At 42.1% G+C, this 26,429-nt stretch overlaps 2 protein-coding genes across 6 annotated transcripts in view; one reads left to right on the top strand and one right to left on the bottom strand.

The window, feature by feature from the left end:
* The window catches only part of aff3 (AF4/FMR2 family, member 3), an 82,168-nt gene extending 74,604 nt beyond the window's left edge, over window positions 1-7,564 (bottom strand). The window contains exon 1 of the mRNA XM_057851669.1: window positions 7,536-7,564. The gene's annotated coding sequence lies outside the window, so the exon portion shown is untranslated. The remainder of the gene's footprint in view (window positions 1-7,535) is intronic.
* Window positions 1-26,429, top strand: part of LOC130926649 (rho guanine nucleotide exchange factor 7-like) — a 157,711-nt gene that overhangs the window by 79,989 nt on the left and 51,293 nt on the right. For all 5 annotated transcript variants that reach the window (XR_009066265.1, XM_057851670.1, XM_057851674.1 and 2 more), the window contains exons 4-5: window positions 14,625-15,133; window positions 19,826-19,909. Coding sequence is in view for 4 of the 5 variants with exons in the window: in XM_057851670.1 (XP_057707653.1) it covers window positions 14,969-15,133; window positions 19,826-19,909 (249 nt within the window). In the remaining variant the exon portion in view is untranslated. The remainder of the gene's footprint in view (window positions 1-14,624; window positions 15,134-19,825; window positions 19,910-26,429) is intronic.

Raw genomic sequence — 26,429 nt, 5'->3', positions numbered from 1 at the left:
AAAGAATGTTAATAATGTAGATGCCATCTTGAGGATTTATTGTCATAATAAACAAGTACAGTACAGTACAGTCCGAGTTTTATTCATTTTTTTCTTAATGCATTGCCAAAATGGATATGATCAGGAAAAATTATCGGGAATGATTGGAATTGAATCGGCAGCAAAAAAAAAGCAATCGATCGGGAAATATCGGGATCGGCAGATACTCAAACTAAAACGATCGGGAGCAAAAAAACATGATCGGAACAACCCTAGCGGACACACTTTGAGCTTTCCTTCACTGAACGACCAGCATCCGCCACTGCTGTACACTGTTAAACTTGAAAACAAAAACCAACAACAATATACAGTATTATTAAATGTTATTTTTCAAAAGAACAGGAAGATTTTCTTGGCACGATTTATTAAAATAAGCAAACACGCCTTGTTTTATGTTTCTCTCTTTTTTATGTCTACAGATTTCAAGCACAGTGGTACCTCGACATACGATCGCATAGATGAACGATCCTTTTCGACATCTGACGTAAAATTTGACTTGCCATTTGTCTAGACATACGGTATTGGCCCGAATATAAGACGGCCCTGATTATAAGACGACCCCCTCTTTTTCAAGACTCAAGTTTGAAAAAAAGACTTTTTGAACACCAAATTAATTTTTATACAGAAAATAATTACAGTGCATCTGAAACAAATGATTATAACAATATATTTGAGAGAAAAAGCATGTTATTTTCCATCCATCCATCCATTATCTTCCGCTTGTTCCGGGGTCGGGTCGCGGGGGCAGCAGCTTTAACAGGGAAGCCCAGACTTTCCTCTCCCCAGCCACTTCAACCAGCTCCTCCGGCGGGATCCCAAGGCGTTCCCAGGCCAGCCGAGAGACATAGTCTCTCCAGCGTGTCCTGGGTCGTCCCCGGGGCCTCCCGCCGGTGGGACATGCCCGGAACACCTCTCCAGGGAGGCGTCCGGGAGGCATCCGAACCAGATGCCCGAGCCACCTCAGCTGGCTCCTCTCTACGCGGAGGAGTAGCGGCTCGACGCCGAGTCCCTCCCGGATGACCGAGCTTCTTACCCTATCTCTAAGGGAGAGCCCGGACACCCTGCGGAGGAAACTCATTTCGGCCGCTTGTATCCGGGATCTTGTTCTTTCGGTCACGACCCAAAGCTCGTGACCATAGGTGAGGGTAGGAACGTAGATCGACTGGTAAATCGAGAGCTTTGCCTTTCGGCTCAGCTCCTTCTTCACCACTACGGACCGGTGCAGAGTCCGCATTACTGCAGACGCCGCACCGATTCGCCTGTCGATCTCCCGCTCCCTCCTACCGTCACTCGTGAACAAGACCCCAAGATACTTGAACTCCTCCACTTGGGGCAGGATCTCATCCCGACCCGGAGAGGGCACTCCACCCTTTTCCGACTGAGGACCATGGTCTCGGATTTGGAGGTGCTGATCTTCATCCCAACCGCTTCACACTCAGCTGCGAACCGCTCCAGTGAGAGTTGGAGGTCACGGCTTGATGAAGCCAACAGCACTAAATCATCTGCAAAAAGCAGAGATTCAATGCTGAGGTCACCAAACCGGACCCCCTCAACGCTTCGGCTGCGCCTAGAAATTCTGTCCATAAAAATTATGAACAAAATCGGTGACAAAGGGCAGCCTTGGCGGAGTCCAACCCTCACTGGGAACGAATTCGACTTACTGCCGGCAATGCGGACCAAACTCTGACACCGGTCGTACAGGGACCGAACAGCCCTTACCAAGGGGCTCGGCACCCCGTACTCCCGGAGCACCCCCCACAGGACTCCCCGAGGCACACGGTCGAACGCCTTCTCCAGATCCACAAAACACATGTAGACTGATCGGGCGAACTCCCATGCACCCTCGAGGACCCTGCCGAGGGTGTAGAGCTGGTCCACTGTTCCACAGCCGGGACGAAAACCACACTGCTCCTCCTGAATCTGAGATTCGACTTCTCGGCGGACTCTCCTCTCCAGCACCCCTGAATAGACCTTACCAGGGAGGCTGAGGAGTGTGATCCCTCTATAATTGGAACACACCCTCCGGTCCCCCTTCTTATAAAGGGGGACCACCACCCCGGTCTGCCAATCCAGAGGCACTGTCCCCGATGTCCACGCGATGTTGTAGAGACGTGTCAGTCACGACACCCCTACAACATCCAGAGCCTTCAGGAACTCCGGGCGGATCTCATCTACCCCCGGAGCCTTGCCACCGAGGAGCTTTACAACCGCCTCAGTGACTTCAACCCCAGAGATCGAAGAGCCCACCACGGAGTCCCCAGACTCTGCTTCCTCAAGGGAAGACGTGTCGGTGGAATTGAGGAGGGCCTCGAAGTATTCTCCCCACCGGCTCACGACGTCCTGAGTCAAGGTCAGCAATACACCATCTTCACTATACACAGTGTTAATGGTGCACTGCTTTCCCCTCCTCAGGCGCCGGATGGTGGACCAGAATTTCCTCGGAGCCGTCCGGAAGTCGTTTTCCATGGCCTCGCCGAACTCCTCCCATGTCCGGGTTTTTGCCTCGGCGACCGCCGAAGCCGCAGTCCGCTTGGCCAGCCGGTACCTGTCAGCTGCCTCCGGAGTCCCACAGGCCAAAAAGGCCCGATAGGCCTCCTTCTTCAGCTTGACAGCAATCCTTACCGCTGGTGTCCACCAGCGGGTTCGGGGATTGCCGCCACGACAGGCACCAACCACCTTACGGCCACAGCTCTGATCGGCCGCCTCAACAATGGAGGTGCGGAACATGGCCCACTCGGACTCAATGTCCCCCACCTCCCCCGGGACAAGGGAGAAGTTCTGCCAGAGGTGGGTGTTGAAACTCTTTCTGACAGGGGATTCTGCCAGACGTTCCCAGCAGACCCTCACAATACGTTTGGGCCTGCCAGGTCTGGCCAGCATCTTCCCCCGCCATCGGAGCCAACACACCACCAGGTGGTGATCAGTTGACAGCTCCGCCCCTCTCTTCACCCGAGTGTCCAAAACATGCGGCCGCAAGTCCGATGACACGATCACGAAGTCGATCATCAAACTGCGGCCTAGGGTGTCCTGGTGCCAAGTGCACATATGGACACCCCTATGTTTGAACATGGTGTTCGTTATAGACAAACCGTGACGAGCACAGAAGTCCAGTAACAGAACACCACTCGGGTTCTGATCGGGGGGGCCATTCCTCCCAATCACGCCCCTCCAGGTCTCACTGTCATTGCCCACGTGAGCGTTGAAGTCCCCCAGCAGAACGAGGGAGTCCCCAGAGGGGGCGCTCTCTAGCACACCCTCCAAGGACTCCAAAAAGGGTGGGTATTCTGAACTGCTGTTCGGTGCATAAGCACAAACAACAGTTAGAACCCGTCCCCCCACCCGAAGGCGGAGGGAGGCTACCCTCTCGTCTACCGGGGTAAACCCCAACGTACAGGCGCCAAGCCGGGGGGCAATAAGTATGCCCACACCTGCCCGGCGCCTCTCACCATGGGCAACTCCAGAGTGGAAGAGAGTCCAACCCCTCTCGAGAGGATTGGTACCAGAACCCAAGCTGTGTGTGGAGGAGAGTCCGACTATATCTAGTCGGAACTTCTCTGTCTCACACACCAGCTCAGGCTCCTTCCCTGCCAGAGAGGTGACATTCCATGTCCCAAGAGTTAGCTTCAGCAGCTGGGGGTCGGACCGCCAAGGCCCCCGCCTTTGGCTGCCGCCCAACTCCCTACGCACCCGACCCCTTTGGCCCCTCCCACAGGTGGTGAGCCCATGGGAAGGGGAACCCACGTTGCCTTTTCGGGCTAAGCCCGGCCGGGCCCCATGGGGACAGACCCGGCCACCAGACGCTTTCCTTCGAGCCCCACCTCCAGGCCTGGCTCCAGAGGGGGGCCCCGGTAACCCGCGTCCGGGCAAGGGAAACTGGGGTTCATTAATGTTACTCATCATAAGGGGTCTTTTTGAGCCATACTTTGTCTGGCCTCTCACCTAGGACCTGTTTGCCATGGGTGACCCTACCAGGGGCTGAAAGCCCCAGACAACATAGCTCCTAGGATCATTGAGACACGCAAACCCCTCCACCACGATAAGGTGATGACTCACGGGGGGGCATGTTATTTTGCCTCGTTCAAATCTTAATAACTGAGCATTTAAATATGTAAACCAAAGTGCAATCACATTCCCAAATGAATGGCTTCTGGTTTTTGAAATGTAAATAAACCAATCTATTGTGATAAAACAACAAAATTGCGATAACTGCATTTACCATCAAAGTGAAATCTAACTAACTGTAGTCTTGAAACAAATCTGAATGAGGAAAAACTGGTTAAACTTGAGAGTAGCTGAGATCTATCTGGCGCTATCTAGAGTCGTGAATGGGTATAATGTCTAGCCCCCGAATATAAGACGACTCCCACTTTTTCAGTCCCTTTTAAATGCAAAAAACGCCGTCTCATATTCGGGCCAATACGGTATGACAACATGCTTGAAAAATAACGATTTAAGAGAGCGTCGCAATTTCATTGTTTTCCCACAAGGCGGACGCATGCCGGATTTTCTTAGGAGAGAAATCAACATGGGTCCCAAGAAGGTTGGGGAAGGCGGTGAAAAATGGAAAAAGGATGCTTACCATTGAAATTAGGAAGGAACTGATAGAAAAATATCAGCATGGAGTGCGTGTGAGTGAATTGGCTCGACACCCCCCCCAACCACCCGCCAACAACAACAGAATATGAAAAGTGAAAGTAAAAACTTCACACTCTTCTGCCCCCCCAATCTCTCTCTCACGTCAGTCACACGATGCATTCAGGAACAGCATGCAAAACACAACTGCCATATTAGAACCCGATTCGTTTCATTATTTATTATTATTATTACCTGTATTATATATTATTCCGAGTTGTATTGATAATTGATTTGTTTTGCTATGTGTAATTGCTATCAGTAATTATACCTGCAGTATTTATTAAGGATTTAGCGTAATGTTTTTTAAATTTTTTTATTATATATTATTATTTATTATATATTTTATTGTATATAATTATCGTGTATTTTTATGGGAAAATGCCAAGCCATGTCCTGGAACGAATTTTAATTCGTATGCAGAGGTACCACTGTAGTTCTTATTTTAAGCTAAATTAAGTCTTGCGCAGTATTGAAATTGCAACAGCAAGTTGCAATACAAGGACCAAGTCAACAGCCAACCAAACAACCATTTGCAATCATGAAAAGGACAATTTATTTCGGGCCTTCAGTAAGTCTAACATACAAAGTACATCTTTATTTTAATCTTGGAGGAAGCAGGAATGTTGGCACAAGGCAGAGAAGCACACGCAGAGATGCGCTTACACTCTACACAGGCTGGAGTTGACATTTGAGCTGAGTGTGAAGCAGACATGCAAACTATCTGACTGTTGCTCGCTAACAGGTATTTGTTTCAATTTTACACGTATCTTGGGTAAAAGCTAGGGATGTCCCGATCGCATGTAATTGGCTTTCCAATATATGAAGACTTTGCCGGTAAAATGTTGTTTATAAAAGTTTTAAAGCACTAAAACAAACAACAAAAATGAATGAATCGAACAAAACAAAACAAAAAATTAATTTTCGAACAGATCATGTGACTTGCACCTTAGAGACAGTCATTTGCTTTGCTTAGCCAAAACCACCTGAGGACTGAATAAACAAGCTGGATATACGTAATTTTTTTAAAACCTAAGCTTTCCAAAGCGACAACTGCTGAGCGAGAACCAAGGATTGAAGATGTGGACCATGAAACACTGGCGAGCACCACCAAAATGGTGAGTGGAGTTTCACTTTGTCCCGCTAAAGATGCTAATTGTACAACAGAGCCACAAACTGGGCGTACCATATTCAATGGACGACGTCTGCCTGTATTTACGCGCATGGGCTAAGCTACTAACCGAGCATATATCTTGTAAGTTAATTTTATTGCTGACAACGTGTTTCGGGATCATCAACATGTTTTGCCCTCCCTGCCAAAAAAGTCAAACTCCGCCTATGGCTAAAATGCTATTGTCTACTACAACGTATCCTTAACTGCCATTACAGTTCAAACGGCTGAATAAAAATCGTAAAAAGCTCTCCTCATAAACATATTGTCATGTTACCTGCATAACAACTGCAGCCGCCCTCCTATGAGTCTCCCGATGTTTACTACTTCGCCGTGTAGCAAAGCATTATTTTTCCATATTCATGTTAACCATTTGGGAACTACACGCTCCTCCGACGTCGGCTGGTTTGTCCAGCGGTCATTGTCCAGCCGCTTCCCCGCAAACGAGCCCTCTGCCCTCAGCAGGGGAACGACGAGCTATAACTTGTTCGCTGCCGGGCGGGTTGCCGATCGGCGAAGACAATCGACAACCCAGTCTTCATGTGAAAAGTTCCTGGCTAGTTATGTGTGATTTTCCGTTTCGAAGAATTTAAAACATCACTCGGTTCGGGTTAGCATGTTGGCCAGCTGTTTGTTGGTCTTGTTTTGTTTACATTCTCCGAAGCCAGGGAAGGGAAATGACATAAGCTCGACTTAGGTGTCATAAAATAAGGTGCAAGACGTTGACAGTTTTGACCATTATGGAGTAATTTTGCCATGTTGTCTTAAATGAATTCATTTTTATTATTTCATATTCCATTTAGCACAAGACTGTTATTTGTCATGACCATGCCATTTATTTAGCTATTGGGGAAAAATACTTAGATAAAAAGAATATCCTGTAAAAATATTGGAGTAGAGAGACTAAAACAATGATATTTTCGGTACTCTTCTTCGCGTTTTCCTCGTTGTGAATAATTCCCCCTCAATGGGCTGCATACTAAATCAGATGAACTCGTGACTCCGCTGATGTTCTACCGGATTCCGAGAGACCCAGAGAGGAGAGTGAGATGGGCTGCTGCAATTCGACGAGAAAACTGGGCTCCAAACGATTACCACAGATTATGTAGTAGTCATTTTATATCTGGTAAGATGCATTTAATATATATTTAGAGGGTTTTGGGCTGACAACCACAATTAAGATCATTGCTAGGCTAATCGCCGACAACATACACTCAGACGTTGTGAATGAACTACCTGAAAATATATAATTATAAGGGGATAGTAAGACAGTTGTCATACAATTAATTTACAATTTCACTATTGAGGTCAAAAGCCAAAAAATAAATTCAACTAGGGACAATCTGGAGTAGTGCTATCACACTTCATATTTATTACATATTATATTATATATGTATGTAGTGAGAGTGCTATCGCTAAACCATATAAACATTAAAAGCCCTAACTCCATTGACAAATGTGACAAGGATGCACTAAAGGACCCAAATGCTCGACAGTTCAATCCAAACAAAGATTTATTTTCCAGTTCATAAAGTTCAAAAAACGGAAGTTAACAAAAATTCACAGCAACGGCTGGACATTAATCAACAAAAATTCACAGCAACGGCTGGACATCAATCAACTGAGTAGATTTCACTAGAAACAAAAAAGGCATTGGTTCAAAAACATGAATCGTTCTCAAAAAGGGGCTTACACAAGGACGTGGCGTAGGACGTGGCAGGATAGCAGACAAACCGACACTGGGCAAGGTTAGAAGCAGGCTATTTATACAGAGGGTCACAGGTGGACATGATCAGCCTGATTGGCAAGGGCAGGAAGTAAAGTTAACTCATGAAGGCACACCAGTACCAAAATAAAATAAAAGGATCTGACATGAATCCACACAAAACGTTAAGACCTCAGAGACGTGACAAAATGACATGAAATACATTAGACTTGACAGTGGATGTTAGCAATAACAAAAGATTTTGAATTGAAAATTTCGTAACTCACCTTTCCAAGCACAAGATAGATTCCTGCCGAATTTTCGTGGACGAGGACCTGTTTCACCCAACCAGCAACGAAGTATTTATAAGCCTCCAAGCTCTTGAAGTTTTTCATATTTTCGTGAGAATAGGCTGATTTAGTGTAGACAAGATAATTGTAAATATCTGCGTAGCAGATGTCAGGCAAATACGGAGGAGACAGCGGGTCGAAAAACATCGATTTAGGCATCAAATATGGATCTGGCGAATGGATAAACTGAAGCTTTTCCACATAACGCCTTTTATGCAACGCATCCAATGAGTTTACAGCGTCAGATAACACCGGGGCTTCCATGAATTGCTCTATAAATTGCAAGACTAATTGAAACCATTGAGAATAGGGCCAAAAAATGATGGACAATATGGCGGCCGGATACAGCGACACGTCATTTTGTGACGTAGGTGAGTAGGGTCTATACTTAGTCTTCACCCCCCGGCCGCTGAAACACCAAGACATCAAACACCAAGACATCACCCCCACCCACCATTGGAGACCAATTCAGTGAGCAGACAGCCCCACCCTGTGGTTTGAAGTAAACCCTTCATGTAGTGCTTCCACAGGATCAATATACAACATACATACAGTACTTTCTGATACACATTAAGAAGCTACAAACTAAATTTGCCACAGGTATTGTCCTGGACACATTCCATTTAGAAAAATGCAGGCGTGTATGAATAATAGAATGAGTGCTGGCCCAATGCCATGGAGCTGCTTCGCTCCTGCTGTTGCTGACTCACCGTCACACAATCATCATCATGGCTGACTCCGACAAATCTATTGTGGATGTGACTCATACCTGGGCAACAATAACAGGGAGAGGAATAGACATATTTCTGGATCAATTCCGAGGAAGGGTAATAATACCTCTCTGACAGTCATGGGTTGTGTAATTGATAAGAATCAATAATAGGATTTTCAAGAAGAAACAGGTCTACACTAGAAACGTATATTCGTTTTAATTGGTTTAGTCTTCTGCTTCTGTGGACTGTACACCGTTTATCTTTAAAACACACATTTTTTGAAAAAGGCCAGAACAGTTTTACTGTTGAACAAGAGACTGATAAACTGAACAAGAGACCTCCTCTTCGTCTGGGCTGTCGAGGTGCTTGGGGTCAGGGCTCCGGTCCTGTGGTGTGCCGTGTCGGTTGAGGGGTTGCAGTGGTTTGCTGGCACTCCTTGTGGGGGGCGGTGTCAAGTCCCCTCTTCCGTTCTCTGTGGGCTGTTAAAGGGGGTTATGTTCTGGGATTTTTTCTCACCGTTCTTGTTATCATTTTGACGCCACGGGGGGAGATTTTGGATGGAGCCCCAGATCGAGGGAGATTATCAGTGGTCTTGTATGTCTTCCATTTTCTAATAATTGCTCCCACAGTTCATTTCCTTACACCAAGCGTTTTACATATTGCCGATTCAGTCTTCCCAGCCTGGTGCAGGTCTACAATTTTGTCTCTGGTGTCCTTCGACAGCTCTTTGGTCTTGGCCATAGTGGAGTTTGGAGTGTGACTGACTGAGATTGTGGACAGCTGTCTTTTATACGATAATGAGTTAAAACTGGTGCCATTAATACAGGTAACGAGGGGAGTCTCTTTAGACCTCATTAGAAGAAGTTAGACCTCTTTGAAAGCCAGAAATCTTGCTGGTTTGTAGGTGACCAAATACTTATTTTCCACTCTAATTTGGAAATAAATTCTTTAAAAATCAAACAATGTGATTTTCTGTTTTTTTCCCCATTCTGTCTCTCATGGTTGAGGTTTACCCATGTTGACAATTACAGGCCTCTAATCTTTTCAAGTAGGAGAACTTGCACAATTGGTGGTTGACTAAATACTTATTTGCCCCACTGTATGTTCAGTAAGTCACAAGTACAAGTGTCAGGAAATGCTAGGCGGGCAGTTGTGTGTGGACCCAAACGCAGGAAAAGTGAAGCGAGGCAAAAAAGGCGGTACAAAAAATGATTTAATTAAGGCCGACAGAAAATACAAAGTACAAACCAAAACTGAGGTGATCCCAAAAAACACAGCAGCAAACAAAACTCAGGTTACTAACAAAAGGCTGGGTATCAAAAAACTTACTTGGAACACGAGGGCTTGGATAGACATCGACTCTGACACTGACATAGACATTGACGATGACGCAACAAGGACTGAAAAGAAACTGGGAGCTTATATACACACGCAGACAAAGGGTAACGAGACAATGAGGAACAGATGGGTGACACGGGTAGACGCAAATTGGAGGATACACAAGGAGTGGTACACCAGGTGAAATCAATGGCAATTACAAGGACACACTAGGAGGGAATCAACACAAAACCTAACAACAAGACGCAATACAGACCATAAAATATGGTTTACCCCCAGTGAGATAATTCCTGAACCCAGTGTACAGCCACTTACTGTTTTAACTTGAATGTTTCCTGTCCATAGATGAATGCATGTGTTTCATGGAATGAAATACGATTTCCCGTTGAGGACCATTAAATAATTGTTTTGTCCTCCTTCTTAATGGCATTATTACCCCTCGGAGCGAGCCTGTCAGTTTCCAATAAACAGCCATATTGTAGAGCCTAATGTGACGTTTTTACATCACCTCGGGCCAAGTCAAATCCTCCTGACTCAGTGTTTATATCTGACGGCCTGCGCTAAAATATGCAGCTTGTGTTATGGGCTGTAGCATTTCATTACTGTGGATGTAAAAGTCTAGATTTCCGCTGCTGTTCTTGAATTGAGGCCAGTTTTCAAGCGGATAACAAAATACACACACACAGCTTGTAGTGTGGATGAAACTGCGAGACACGCAAAGCCACGGTTTCAAAATCGAGCACTCAAGAAGGGTCAGACCTCCGTCAACGCTCAAACACTGATCGATTTAACCTCACTGACTGATAGTAGTACATTTTAGCTGATGATAACCATTATAACAATAGTAAAATGACATACAGTAAAATGAGCATGTTAAATCTGATCAGATTGAGATTAAGATTTGTTGCCAAAAGTGTAATCTGGAGGCTGCATGATGGTCCAGATGTTAGCAATGTTAAGAGCTAGGCAGATATTTTCACTCACATTCCCACCGATGGGAAATTTTAGTTTTTGATGAACCTAGCGCGGAGCTTTTAAGAACGTGGGAGGAAGCCAGACTACTGGATTTCCAAGATGGCGTAGGTGTACACGGCCTGCTCAACTGTGAGGCAGACCTGCTAATGCACCGACCTTTTTATTTTGGTAAATAAACATGAAAAATCAATGTTTCCATATCTATATCTATCTACACCACCGTTCAAAAGTTTGGGGTCACCTAGACAATTTTGTGTTTTCCTTCAAAAGTCACAGTTTTAATTTTCAACTGATTTGCTATATGAATAGAAAATTTAGTCAAGACATTGACAAGGTTAGAAAAAAGGATTTTTACTTGAAATAATCATTTTCTCCTTTAAACTTTGCTTTCATCAAAGAACGCTCGCTTAGCAACAATTACAGCTTTGCAGAGTTATAGCATCCTAGCTGTGAATTTGTTAAGGGAATCTGGAGAAACTTCAGTCGACACATCCAGAAGCACCTCCCACAAATTGGATTGGCTTGATGGGCACTTCTTCCGTACCATACAGTCAAGTTGCTCCCAGAACTGCTCAATAGGGTTGAGATCTGTTGACTGTGCTGGCCACTCCATTACAGATAGAATACCAGCTGCCTGCTTCTTTCCAAAATAGTTTTTGCATAATTTGGAGGTGTTCTTTGGGTCGTTGTCATGTTGTAGGATGAAAATGACTCCAATTAAGTGTTGTACACAGGGTATGGCATGGCTTTGCAAAATGGAGTGATCCCATTTTGCACTTTACCAGCACCAAAGCAACCCCAGACCATCACATTAACTTCACCATGGTTGACAGATGACATCAGTCACTCTTCCAGCATCTTTTCAGTTGTCCTGCATCTCACAAATGTTCTTCTCTTTGAGCCAAACACCTCAAACTATGATTCGTCTGTCCATAACACTTTTTTCCAATCTTCCTCTGTCCTTTTGCCCATATTAATCGTTTCCTTTTATTAGGCTGTCTCAGATATGGCTCTTTTTTGCCACACTGCCCTGAAAGCCAGCATCCCAGAGTCGTCTCTTCACTGTCGACATTGACACTGGTGTTTTACGGGTACTATTTAATGAAGCTGCTAGATGAGGACCTGGGAGGCATCTATTTCTCAAACTAGAGACTCTTATGTACTTGTCTTCTTGCTCGGTTGTGCAGCGGGGCCTCCCACTTCCCTGTGTACTCTGGTTAGATTGTGTTTGTGCTGCTCTCTGAAGAGAGTGGAACACACCATTATAGGAAATCTTCAATTCTTGGCAATTTTTCTTATGGAATAGCCTTTGCACAAATGACACTGTTAATTTTAGGACCGTATTGCACTATTCCTGTGTTGCACATACAGTTTTTTAGTCCGAGCTGGCTATAATTTCTCACTTATTGCCCTAGAGTATATATTTTCTTATTTTTTTAATACATATTTTTATACTGGAGTGCCAAGTCAAATTTTGTTATTGACAATGTTTTGCTAACAATGACAATAAAGTTATGTTCTATTCTATTCTATTCTATTCTATTCTAGAACAGTTTGTCAAGTTTCATGTGAAAGTTGTCTTTTTGTGGCCATTTTGAGAGTTTAATCAAACCCACAAAGGTGATGCTCCAGATACTCGACTAGCTCAAAGGAAGATCAGTTTTGCTTCTCTAACCACCTAAACTGTTTTGAGCTGTGCCAACATAATTGCACAAGGTTTTCTAATCTTCTATTATCCCTCTAAGGCAGTGCTTCTCAATTATTTTCTGTCACGCCCCCCCAAGGAAGACGTAAATGTTTCGCGCCCCCCCAAACTCTCTGCCGCCACTGTAAATAGTATCATTTGTCTATAAAATTACTATTATAAATACGCATCTGCCTAACATTGTGTCCTTTTTTTCTAATAAAGAAAAAAAGTAACATAGATCAACTTATAATAAAGTATAACTTTATTATAAACATTGTTTTGTTTGTAACAGAGAAGACTTGATGTGCATCAATTTGCCTGAATTAAAAAAAAAAATTCACATCCAAACTAAAAAATACACTCAAGGTACATTTTTGACCATTTGATACAGAAAAATAAAATGTAATAAAATCAGTAAATAATACCAAATTAAAATTGATTAGAAACATTCACTCATGAGGACAATGTGCCAAAAAATTTGACCGAAAAAACAAATCTGAATAAAAGGGGGGAAAAAAGTGTCCTTGGACAGGACAGTTTTTATTTTTGCTGCTCACAGTATTTACCTCCTTTGCAATGATGTGGAGTTATTTTTCAATTAGCATGCTAACAATGCTCACTGGCTTACTGATATAACACTGACAAAGCAGGACAATTGTTGGCAATATACGGCACGTTTTCACTGAAAAAATCAAGCGGCTTAACAATGATTGATTTGGCTTCTTGCTGTCTGCTATAATTATTTTTAGACACAGTAAACAGTGGTCTTTCATCATCACCCACTGTATTAAAAGTCAAAGCTAAAAGGCAAACGGCACGAAAAAAGCGCATTCACGGCGGCCGAGGTAGAACCGTAGGTGAGGGCAGTCGTCGTGACGATCCCAAGCCGAAAATGGCGCTTCTCGGGCGGCGACGTGAGAACCGGACAAGACAGTGGGTCGCTGCGTGAGTGAGTCCGGTCGGAAAACGGCTTTCGAAAACGGCGGTGGCACACTGCTCTTCATATCTGTTGTCTGTGTGTGCTGAGTGCTCTTCCTTAGTTCAAAAATACTGCGCGCACTCTGAAAATGAGAGCGCCACTGCCACCTACTGAGTGGATGTGCAAGTACACTTTATTCCAGTACGGCAAAAAAAAAAAAAAAAAAACACATAAAACATGTTCCCCGAGGTCACATGCGCCCCCCCTAGCATTGCTCTGCGCCCCCCCAGGGGGGCGCAGACCCACTATTTGAGAAGTACTGCTCTAAGGCAACTAGCAAGCACAATGTACCATTAGAACACTGGAGTTATGTTTGCTGTAAGTGGGCCTCTTTACAAAACTACGTAGATATTGCATTAAAACCCGACATTTCCAGCTAGAATAGTCATTTACCACATTAATAGTGTATGGAGTGTTTTTGCTGATTAGTTTAATGTTATTTCCACTGAAAAAAACTGTGCTTTTCTTTCAAAAAGGAGGAAATTTCTAAGTGACTCCAAACTTTTGAACGGTAGTGTATATACAAAATTGAAAATAAATATATATATATATATTCTGGGGGGAAAAACTGAAAAAAAAGTCTTATAATTATCTCTTTTCAATGCTAAATCTGAATAAATACATTGAACACGCACAAAACAAAGAAAAAAAAATTCACGTTACTTTGCAGTTTTTCGTTTATCGCGGCGGGTCCTGGTCCCCATTAACAGCGAAAAACGAGGGATCAGTCTTTGCAAACAAATTCGTTTATTTAAATTGTGTTAGCAGTAAAATTGTAGGTGATTGATTAGCCAATACTTTTTAAACTGAGCCAATGTTGATATTTTTTTCATTGTGGCCGTCAACGAGTTATAAGTTAAATATGCCTATATGACGTTTATGCTCTTTTTTCGACGTCTGTGCACGTGCCCGAATGTATAAGAATCTAAACACCCTGCAGTGGAGCGTCAGTGTAATCTAAACTGAGCATTGTTACTGTTTCTAAATGTTCTTTTCAAATCGCCGTTGAAATGTATCTAATGTTACGTCCCGCAGACAGGAGGTGGCACGTGAAAACATTCAATCCACCATCACCACTAAACCACACGCACGCGCAAGCGTGACATCATCGAATGGTCGAGCGGCTGGCGGCATCAGCAGAGAGGCTGACAGATTGAGGGAGGGGAAACACACCACGGAAGAAGAGGAGCAACCGGACCACCCCTCCTCCTCTCCTCTCTGTACGATCTGTCCTTCTCCCCGAATGCATCATCATTCCTGTGGATGCTCCGGGATGACAGCGTGAAGCGGGGCCAGGAGCTGTCGAGGTGCTCGCACGCACGCACGCCCCCGCCCCTCTTTCTCCCTCCGCGGCCGCTTTTATCGACTCGAATGTGGCCATGAATTCGGCGGAGCAAACGGTGACATGGCTCATTACGCTCGGCGTGCTGGAGTCGCCCAAGAAGAGCATCGCGGACCCCGAGGCTTTCCTGCACAGCTCCCTCAAGGATGGCGTGGTGCTCTGCAGGCTCCTGGAGCGCCTCAGCCCCGGATCCACGGAGAAAGTAAGGGCGCGATTGTTGTCCCCCTCCCTCCCTTCGCATAAGGTCGGCGTGTCTGTTTGCTGCCCACATCCGTGGAAGCGACGCGGTTTGTTGTCTGGCTTCTCTCCCTGCCCACTGGCCCATGAGGAGATTTCGTTAGTAGGTCACGACGCTTTTATTATTGTGTGTAAAATAGAACACCCGCGCATATGATCTAAAACAACAAGAAAAACATGTTGTCAAAAAACGCGCCGTATTACGTTGACGAGGTATTTAAAATTACAATCTGGATGAACATGTTGCGCTAATGTGGACCATATACTGTGGCTAAAAACCGCCATTGACTGGCGAAGGCAAACGCAGATGGACCCCCTCCCATCCACTCTATTTTTTTTTTTTAAAGACACAGTATGGTGTTTGTGTTGGTCAGCAAATTTGGAGGGACCGTGTGTGTGTGGACAGGTGTAGGGTCTCCACGAAACACAGAAGAACTGTATCGCTATTTTTCAAATTAATAGTCCAATTATGATTTATGTACAGGTAGTCCCCGGGTTACGAATGAGTGCCGTTCGTACTCTGGCGACGTCACCCGAATTTCCGCATAAATTGGAACTAACCCTTTAAAAACTGAAAATAACTATCCAAAAAGTCCAAAAGTATCGTAATTTTTTTAATGGTGGAGGATGCACTGCCCTCTGGTGGCAGCATTGGGTCTAGCTGGACTGTCGTTCAATAATGCTTCCATACAGGAGCACTCAGACGTCGAGAGACAGTGAGAACAAAAAGTGGTATTCGCCATGTGGCAGAATGGATTTTGCCATTTTGCTTTTTTTTTTTTTGGCCATGTGGCAAAATGGATTTTGCCATGTGACATTTTTTCTTTGTAATGTGGCTTTTTTTTGCCATGTCGCAAAGTTGATTTTGCCATGTGGCTTTTTTTTTTTGCCACGACGCAAACGGATTTTGACATGTGGCATTTTTTGGGGGGGGGGGGGGTGGCAGTTTTGCACACCCATGCCATTGACAGCCATGCACGTCCAAATCTTCCATTCATTTTAAATGGCAGAAACATGTGTGGCGGTGATTTTTGGCCATCTACTTACCATTAAGCGCATTGACATTCAACAAACACCCAAGTCAGGCTATGCCATTGACGGTTATGCACGTCTAAATTTTCCATTCATTTTAAATGGCAGAAAAACGTGTGGCTGTGATTTTTGGCCATACACTTTACATTAGAGCACATTGACATTCAACTGACACCCAAGTCAGGCTTTGCCATTGACGGCTATGCACGTCCAAATTTTCCATTCATTTTAAATGGCAGAAAAACATCTGTGGCTGTGATTTTTGACCATGAATGGAAAATTTGGAGGTGCACAGCCGTCAATGGCATGGACATACATGGCCTGTAAAACAGCCATACACCCCCCAAAAAATGCCACATGGCAAAATCCTTTTTGCCACATACAAAAAAAAAAAAATGCCACATGTCAAAATCAATTTTGCCACGTGGCAAAAAAAAAAATGCCACATGGCAAAATCCTTTTTGGCACATGGCAGTTTTTTTTTGCCACATGACAAAAAAATGCCACATGGAAAAATCAATTTTGCCATATGGCAAAAAAATGCCACATGGAAAAACCAATTTTGCCATATGGCAAAAAAAAGCCACATGGCGAAATCCGTTTTACCACATGGCAAATACCAATTTTGCTGCAGACGGCGATAAAGCATAGCTGCGCTCTGGTTTGGCCCACATTAGGCTGTAAGTTGTAAGTAGCCCAAATAACCATATCCAAAAAGTCCAAAAGTATTTTATTCTGTTAAATGATGGATGCTTCCATACAGAAGCACTGAGACGTCGAGAGACATTGAGAACCAAAAGTGGTATTTGCCATGTGGCAAAATTGATTTTGCCATGTGGCATTTTGGGGGGGTTGGCAGTTTTGCAGGCCATGCACATCCATGCCATTGATGGCCATGCACGTCCAAATTTTCCATTCATTTTAAATGGCAGAAAAACGTGTGGCTGGGATTTTTGGCCATGCACTTACCATTACAGAGCACTGACATTCAACAAACACCCAAGTCAAGCTATGCCATTGACGGCTATACACGTCCAAATTTTCCATCCATTATAAATGGCAGAAAAACATGCGTGGCTGTGCTTTTTGACCATACATTTTACATTAGAGCACATTGACATTGAACTGACACCCAAGTCAGGCTTTGCCATTGACGGCTATGCATGTCCAAATTTTCCATTCATTTTAAATGGCAGAAAAACATGTGTGGCTGTGATTTTTGACTATGAATGAAAAATTTGGACATGCATGGCCGTCAATGGCATGGACATACATGGCCTGTAAAAAAGCCATACACCCCCCGAAAAATGCCATATACACCCTCCCAAAAAATGCCACATGGTAAAATACATTTTGCCACATACAAAAAAAAAAAAAATGCCACATGTCAAAATCAATTTTGCCACATGGCAAAAAAAAATGTCACATGGAAAAAACAATTTTGCTATATGGCAAAAAAAAAGCCACGTGGCAAAGTCCATTTTGCCACATGCCAAATACCAATTTTGCTGAAGACGTTAATAAAGCATAGCTGCGCTGTGGTTTGGCCCACGTTAGGCTGTAAATTGTAAGTAGCCCAAATAACTATCCAAAAAGTCCAAAAGTATTGTATTCTGTTTAATCATGGAGGATGCACTGCCCTCTGGTGGCAGCGCTGGGTCTGGCTGGACCATCACCTTTTTATGAGTGAGGAGCAGACTCTAGTTTGACATGGATAAAGTACAGCTGCACTCTGGTTTGGGCCACCTAAGGCTGTAAGTTGTTTCAGCTAATATATGTTTGTGTATGTATTTGTAATTAGGTTTAGAGCCTACAGTTCGTGGAGGTATGTGTGAACGATTTTCTAGGAGAATTGTAAATGCGTTAGCATTCGTAGCATTTTAGCTAGCGGACTTTTGTGAGGGAAATTAGGCTAATTTAAACGACTAAATTTACATATTTATCAGCCTAGATGGATGTTTGAACACCATTCGTTTTGTGTAGAATGTTTTATTGTTAAAATGCGTGTCGTTTTGAACAGATGTGCGCATAAACTGCTGGCCAAAAGTCTTGGCACTCCTGCAATTCTGTCAGATAATGCTCAATTTCTCCCAGAAAATGATTGCAATTACAAATGCTTTGGTAGTAATGTCTTTATTTATTTTGCTTGCAATGAAAAAACACAAAAGAGAATGAAAAAAAAAAATCATTATCATTTTACACAAAAACCCCATGCAATACGCTTTCAACCCTGCGCTTTGTCTGAGTAATTCATTTTTGAGGTCGTTTTTTGAAAATTTTTTCCCCAAATTCGTTTTTCTGAGTAATTTGTTTTTGAGTTTTTTTAAATTAATTTTTTTTCCATCTTTGTTTTACAAAATAATTTATTTTGGAGGTTGTTTTTTTTAATTAATTTGATTTTTTTTCCTACCTTGTTTTTTAAAATAATTTATTTTCAGGTTTGTTTTTTTTTTAAATATTTTTTCTCCAACTTTGTTTTTCAAAATAATTTTTTTTTGTTTGTTTTTTAATTATTTTTTTTCCAACTTTGTTTTTCAAAATAATTTATTTTGGAGGTTGTTTTTTTTTTAATTAATTTGATTTTTTTCCCAACCTTGTTTTTTAAAATAATTTATTTTCTGGTTTGGTTTTTTTGAAATATTTTTTTTCCAACTTTGTTTTTCAAAATAATTTATTTTTGGGTTTGTTTTTAGAATTAATCTATTTTCCTGAGCTTGGCTCCCGAGGAAAAAATATTAGCATTAGCCAAGCTCAGGAAAAAAATATTTATTTTAAAAACGGCCGTTGGAAGGTCTCGCAAGAGGTGTCTTCAAGTATTGAACTTGATTGACAGAGTTCGCGCGAGACTTCCAAGTGCTTGAATTTTGAATAAATATTTTTTCCTCGGAAGCCAAGCTCAAGAAAAAAAAAAAACATTAATTAAGAAAAACAAACCCAAAAATAAATTACTCAGAAAAACAAAGGTGGGATAAAAAAAAAAAATAATAAAATAAAATAAAAAAACGACCTCATTAATAAATTAGTCAGAAAAACGGAGAGTTGAAAAATATAATAATTAGAAAAAAGAGCCCCCCCATTTTTTTTTTCATGTGAATGCAGTACGCTTCCGTACTAAATAATGTTGTAAATGTGAAAAAAAAAAGTGACTCAAAAAATTTCACACCATTTTAAACACTGTGTAGCGCTAAATGTGAGAAAATGTTGCCGTAATTTTCAGCATGTGTTGCTTTACAAACGGCGCCCATACTTCTCATTCACTTTCGGATTAAAATGACAGTTTACAGTACTTTATTCCCATTTATTTTCAAAGATTCGAAGAGTTTACATACATCACTTTGTCGAATGGGGGAATCCATCTTGATGACGTCACTTCCGATGTCAATCCAAGGCTGCTCCACAGTCCACACTCCACAACAGGAGCTCGCAGCGGGATGAGCACAGTCTTCCGGGGTGTCACACGCTCCACAACCCTGTCCGCTGTATTGTTATTGACATTACTCATTTAATCCCCCCACTCTCAATTCAGCGAGGTTATTAAACTTATTACAACGCGAGGGAACACAAGCCCCGAGTCAGAGAAGTGGAAATGTGCCGCTAATCTTGGCTCTCCTCGTCCCTTTCTTAGATTTACCAAGAACCGAAGAACGACGGCGAGTGTCTGAGCAACATAAAGGAGTTTGTCAAGGGCTGCACGTCTTTCCGCGTCGAGGTAAGAGTCCGGTGTTAGTGATATTTAAAACATCGCCAAATCATTCCGCATTCCCGAAGCGCAATTTTAAAGGCTATGAAGCGGGTTCATGAAGTGGAGATGGTGAAACAAAGGTCGCCGCTGCGCTGGCAAGGGGAGGAGGCTGCATCGTCCGGCTGCTTTAAGCCGAGTTGCAACCGTTGTAAACATTGAGGAAACTTCTCTTGACAGCCACGTCTCTATTTTACCTGTCTATACTCCCTAAACTGGAGTTTACATACCCTGAAGCGGTTATTATTATTCTTAAAGAATGTGGCTTTGTAATCACAGGTTTATATAGATTGCGGTTAAAGTGATCCCTCGTTTTTCGCGGTTAATGGGGACCAGAACCCGCCGCGATAAGTGAAAAACCGCGAAGTAGCCCCCCCCCCCACCCAATAAACAATGTGTGTTAAATATATTTTTTCTAGCGCTGTCAAATTTATCGCTGTAATGTGCGGTAATTAATTTTTTTAATTACCGTATTGGCCCGAATAGACCCCACTCACCAACATCACACAATGACGTGTCGCTGTATTGTGCCGCCATATTGTCCGTCACTGTGTGTCCGTATTCTCAATGGTCTCAATTTATCGTGCAATTTATAGTGCAATTCATGGAAGCCCCGGTGCTTTCAGATGCTGTAAACTCATTGGATGTGTTGCATAAAAGGCATTATGTGGAAAAGCTTCGGTCGATCCATTCACAAGAGCCCGAGTGTCGAAAGAGAACGCCACAAAGGTGCGATTGTTGAAATTATGAATTAAAAAAAAAATAATAAAGCAAATGTGACACACAGGAGGGCTTGCTAAAATTTGTTTAGATATATTGTTCTACGTAAATCATCTAAGGTAGCCCCCCACATTTTTACCACACCAAATCTGGCCCCCTTTGCTAAAAGTTTGGACACACCTGTTTAACTGATGATCCGTAGACGAGGCCAGCTTCTTTCACTTGTTACCAGCTAAATATTATTCAAAAAATAATGATGGTGGAAGAAATAAGCATCTTGAATTTGAAACTGTATATTGTCGGCGATTAGCCTCGCAATGATCTTAATTGTGGTTGTCAGCCCAAAACCCTCTAAATATATATTAAATGCATTTTACCAGATATAAAATGACTACTACATAATCTGTGGTGATCGTTTGGTGCCCAGTTTTCTCGTCGAATTGCAGCAGTCCATCTCGCTCTCCTCTCCGGGTCTCTCGGAATACGGTAGAACTTCAAGTCTCTGCGTCTATCTTCTCTGTTACTGAAACCAACCGCCACACACGCCTTCACCATTTTGATTATTAATGTTAACGAGCAGAAAAACACGCCATAATAGGAGGAATTTACGTAGCGGTAATGCGTAAACACGATGAGCTGACGGACAATATGGCGCGGAGGCGTGGTTGTGACGTCATGTGAGTTGGGCCTATATAAGACAGTGTTTTTTGCATTGAAATAAGACTAAAAAAGTGGGGGTCATCTTATGTTTGCGGTCTAGACATTATACCAATTCACGATGCTAGATGGCGTCAGATATCATTGAAACGATGTTCTGTCATGATAGATCTCAGCTACTCTCAAGTTTAACCAGTTTGCATATTTTATTGCAATGTTTTTCCTTATTCAGATTTGTTTCAAGACTACAGTTACAGTTAGACTTCACTTTGATGGTTAATGCAGTTTTGCAATTGTGTTGTTTTATCACAATAGATTGTTTATTTACATTTCAAAAACTAGAAGCCATTCATTTACGAATGTGATTGTACTTTAGTTTACATATTTAAATGTTCAGGTATTAAGATTTGAACGAGGCAAACTAACATGCTTTTTCTCTCAAATATATTGTTATAATCATTTGTTTCAGATGTACTGTAATTATTTTCTGTATAAAAATTAATTTGGTGTTCAAAAAGTCTGTTTTTCAAACTTGAGCCTCGAAAAAGGGGGTCGTCTTATAATCAGGGCCGTCTTATATTTGGGCCAATACGCTAATCACGTTAAATTATATTATATTATATTTTATATATATATATATATACATATATGACACAATCAACACATGCACGAAATGACCCGTTCATGCGTTGCCTCAAACCGTTTACAATGACGCCGTTTTAGCACATTGAGAGTGAAAAGGAAAATGTGAGTGGACACGGGCGTTCATTGGACCCTGCCTTTGATTGACCTAAGCTTTGGCAACTCTTTCACAACAAATATAAGTATTGTGGCGAACGATGTGGGGAAGAACGACAGGAGACGGTCTTTTTCTTAACACGCTTAATTGAACACAACGCAGAACATACTGTATACCATTTGCAGCCACCACTGACAGTCATGGTTGCCCAACTTCCTATCATGCATTTGGGCGGAACAGTTAAGTCACTACAGTGTCATTTATTGAAAGCACAACAAAAATAATATTCCTATCTCTCAAACAAATAATGTTCACAAAAAGAAAAGCGTTCACTGCAAAGAGAACTGGCATTCCCAATCAAAATAGCTATGCAAAATACACATAAAACTTACTCAGACTTTGCGTTGGCTAGATCTCTAATTAATTTAAAACACGCCATTGACACCTTGTGGTGTATTTCAATCACTACCTTACGTAGTTAAAAACACTGTCGAAGAACGGGAGGGAGCCCATGTGACGTTCCGCTCAGCGACGTCAACAATGGCGAGCTATTAGTTTATTTATTGATTGAAAATTTTACAAATTTTATTAAAACGAAAACATTAAGAAGGGTTTTGATATAAAATTACTAGTACTCAAATTTATCTTTTAAGAAGTCTTTCTATCCGATATATTCTATTGAACAGAAAGAATGTTAATGCCATCTTGTGGATTTATTGTTATAATAAACAAATACTGTACTTATGTACAGTTTGTTGAATGTTTATGTCCGTCTTGTGTCTTATCTTTCCATTCCAACAATAATTTACAGAAAAATATGGCATATTTTAGAGATTGCCAAAGATTGGGAAAACCCATTGGCAAGGCAAGGTATCAAATACTTGTTCTCCCCACTGTAAATGCATAAGAGTTTTTTTTGTAATGCTATAGCTGAATTTAAGGCTGTCAAACGATTAACATTTTTAATCAAGTTAATCATAGCTTAAAAATCAATTAATCGTAATTAATCGCAATTCAAACCATCTATAAGATATGCCGTATTTTTCTGTAAATTGTTGTTAGAATAGAAAGATAAGCCCCAAGACGGATATATACATTCAACATACTGTACATAAGTACTGTATTTGTTTATTATAACAATAAATCAACAAGATGGCATTAACATTAACATTCTGTTAAAGCGATCCATGGACAGAAAGACTTGTAGTTCTTTAAAGATAAATGTTAATACAAGTTATAGACATTTTATATTAAAACCCCTCTTAGTGTTTTCGTTTTAATAAAATTTGTAATATTTTCAATCAAAAAATAAACTAGTTGCTCGCCATTGTTGATGTCAATAATTACTAGTGTTGCACCGATACCATTTTTTGGCCCCGATACCCATACCTGGCTGTGCAGTATCGGCCGATACTACACCGATACCACCCCGTTTATATATATATATATATATATATATATATTTTATTTTTTTCCCCCCAAAGAGCTACATAATTGGATGTGAAATCATTGCTATCAAGGCTTTGTCAGGCTGTTGCTTACCTTTGCAAAATAGGAAAAAGTACACTAAACCCTAGTCGACAATAGTTGAATAAAACTTTGGCTCTCAAAAGCCAAAATAGTGCTACATTTGTGAAATTAATAAAACATGTATAATACTAGCCCAACAGTAAGAAAGTAAAAATAAATTCATAATAATAAACTTTGAATGACCTAAATAAACTTATTTAAACATCTCAAAGTCCAAACAGTGCAACTTTCATGAAATTATTGTCACATTCTGCTGCTGGTTAGATTGTGGTTTGTTGCTCGGCTGGTAGTGGGGGCGTTCCTGACGTCGCACCTGAATCCAATGCAGGCTCATCAACGCAGCATTTAAGCATGGGTGATCTCAGAGAAGGCTGCCGAGATATTTGCCTTGCTGATCGCCATTTGACATCTCGCACTATAGTCTCGCTACATTTGCTTGTTAACCCTAACCCTAACCCCCCTGCATTGGTTTTTTTCTGTTAGTGTGCTACTCTTGTTGTAACCTCTTATTTGAGTGTTTTTATTTTGGCTTTTTGGCTCGCTGCCTATCGTCTTAGTTAACCTTCGAGTTTGTAGCATTGAGCTCCGTCGACCTGCTGTCACGGACTCCTTTTGTTATCTCTAGTATCCCCCGCTTGTTGTCTGCTTCGAGGTTCAACTTTGTTTCCGCATTTGCGGACACTAACAATTATAAGTAATAATAATTGACCACAGCATCCCGTCTCTCTATTAGCCTCCTTTTTTTGGGAGGGTGGAGTCCCTTATTTCAATTTCTGAAAGGTGGCAACCCTACTTTGGAAACAGTTCCCAAATTACTGCGGCATTTCTTTCAGTAAAAGACAATAAAAGTAAAGTAGACGTAGTGAACTGACCAGAGATTGTTGCTCCGGTCCAGCGCCCTTCCTCTGGAGAGTAGTCTCCTGCTCTTCCAGGCTCAGACTCGTCGTGTTCGTTCATGTTTCGTCTTCAAATGTTTTATCAGGTTCCAGGTATTGAAACTGGCCGATTTAACTCCACATCTCGAAATTTTCAGGCCGCAAATCTTGCATGCAGCCATTGATTTTAATCGACGGGATTTCTATTTTGAAATATTTCCCAACCGCTGCCATTTCTCCTGGTTTGTTTTTCCTCCATATGAAAAAGTGCCCTTGTCATTGGTCAGAGTGGCTATTGGCCCACTCTCATTGGTCTGGAGCAGGCCAATAGCGATAGCTGCTTGGTGTTCACGTGTCATCACACCACACAGAGACAATGTAGTGAGCGCCAGGAGGAAAAAAAGGCTGCGGTCAAATGTTATAATAATGGACCGGTAAATGGTATCGGCGCCGTCTTTGTTGGTACTCGCCGATACCGATACCACCATTTCGGGCCGGATCGGCGCCCCCTGCCGATACTAGTATCGGTATCTGTGCATCTTTAATAATTACACAATGCTCATTCGAGCTGGGAATCTTTGGGCACCTAACGATTCGATTACGATTACGATTCAGAGGCTCCGATTCGATTATAAAACGATTATTGATGCACCCCCCTCCTTTTTTAAAATTTTTAAATTTTTTTATTTTTTATAAAGTTTTGTACATTAGTTCCAAAATTGTTCAAAAATACTCTCAGGCTAAACCAAACTACTATTTCAGTGTCAAGTTAACATATAGCAGTAAACAAATATACAAAAATAACATTAAATAAAAAAACTCCAGTCCCCATTCTGTATCAGCAGCTTTAAACTACATTCAATTAATTTAATGTTGTGAATCAACCGTTAAAGTTGTTAAAATTGCTCCCGTTATTCCATAATTTCCCTTTTGTCTACTTTTGACATGTGAAAGTTTTAAAACTATTTTAAATATAGATTCAAGTCAATATTTTACCGATTTAGGAGTATTTTAGATAAAAAGTTAATTAGGTTTGCTTGGAAGGTTCGCTACAACAGCATTGCAGGGAAGTTTACTGCTTTAAGATGGCGGCCGTTTACTAACGCCCGCATCTAGCTTTTTGCAGATGTGCTGCTAACGCTACCGAGTCTATAATCCATCTAGTCCTATATAAATGATATCTACCGTAACATTATGTAGCTTAGCTGTACTTGTAGCAGCTTTTCGGCAGCAGTCAGGTATGTTGTTGTGTTTTTTTATCTCGTGGCATGAGTTGAGCTAGAGCCGTGAGTTGAGCGTTGGCATTACCCGAGGGGCCGGTTAATGAGAAGCATAATGTTTAGCTACTCCCGCTCCGTTCCGTCCCGAAGACCGCGCGGCGCGCTGAGTGTGTTGTACTTCCGCTTTACTTGGCATATTTCAATAATCGGAATTTGGATGTTTGTGAATCGTTCTCGAATCTTCCACGGCCGAATCGCGAATAATCTAAGAATCGGAAATTTTGCACACCTCTAATGCTCATGGTGCTTGAACCCATACAATCAGTGGCACCCAAGCGCCAGCAGAGGGTGACAAAACACCAAAAAAACACAAGTAACAAGTGGACATGACACTGTGCTGTCATTTTAATCTGTTTGAGCTGGGCATGTGCGTTAATTGCGTCAAATATTTTAACGTGATTAATTAAAAAAATTAATTACTGCCCGTTAACACGATAATTTTGACAGCCCTAGTATTAACTGGTTCAGCTGGCGTCTTTGTTTAGCATATTGGCTCAACGACAGCGTCTTACACGCAATTACTTAGGTAAGTTGTATTTTATTGTTATTATTGCTGTAGTTTGGGGCCCATTTAAAATACCAAAGTAACCCTGATTAAATGGAGGGTAGTGTGCCATGTAAGGCAGTGCATTGGCCTTAGCACACAAGGGTCATTGAAGCACGCTCCGCCTGACAATACCAGTCAGTGT

This window comes from Corythoichthys intestinalis, chromosome 12 (assembly GCF_030265065.1).
Source record: "Corythoichthys intestinalis isolate RoL2023-P3 chromosome 12, ASM3026506v1, whole genome shotgun sequence".
Lineage (NCBI taxonomy): Eukaryota > Metazoa > Chordata > Actinopteri > Syngnathiformes > Syngnathidae > Corythoichthys > Corythoichthys intestinalis.
This window is presented reverse-complemented; position numbering and strand designations above follow the sequence as displayed.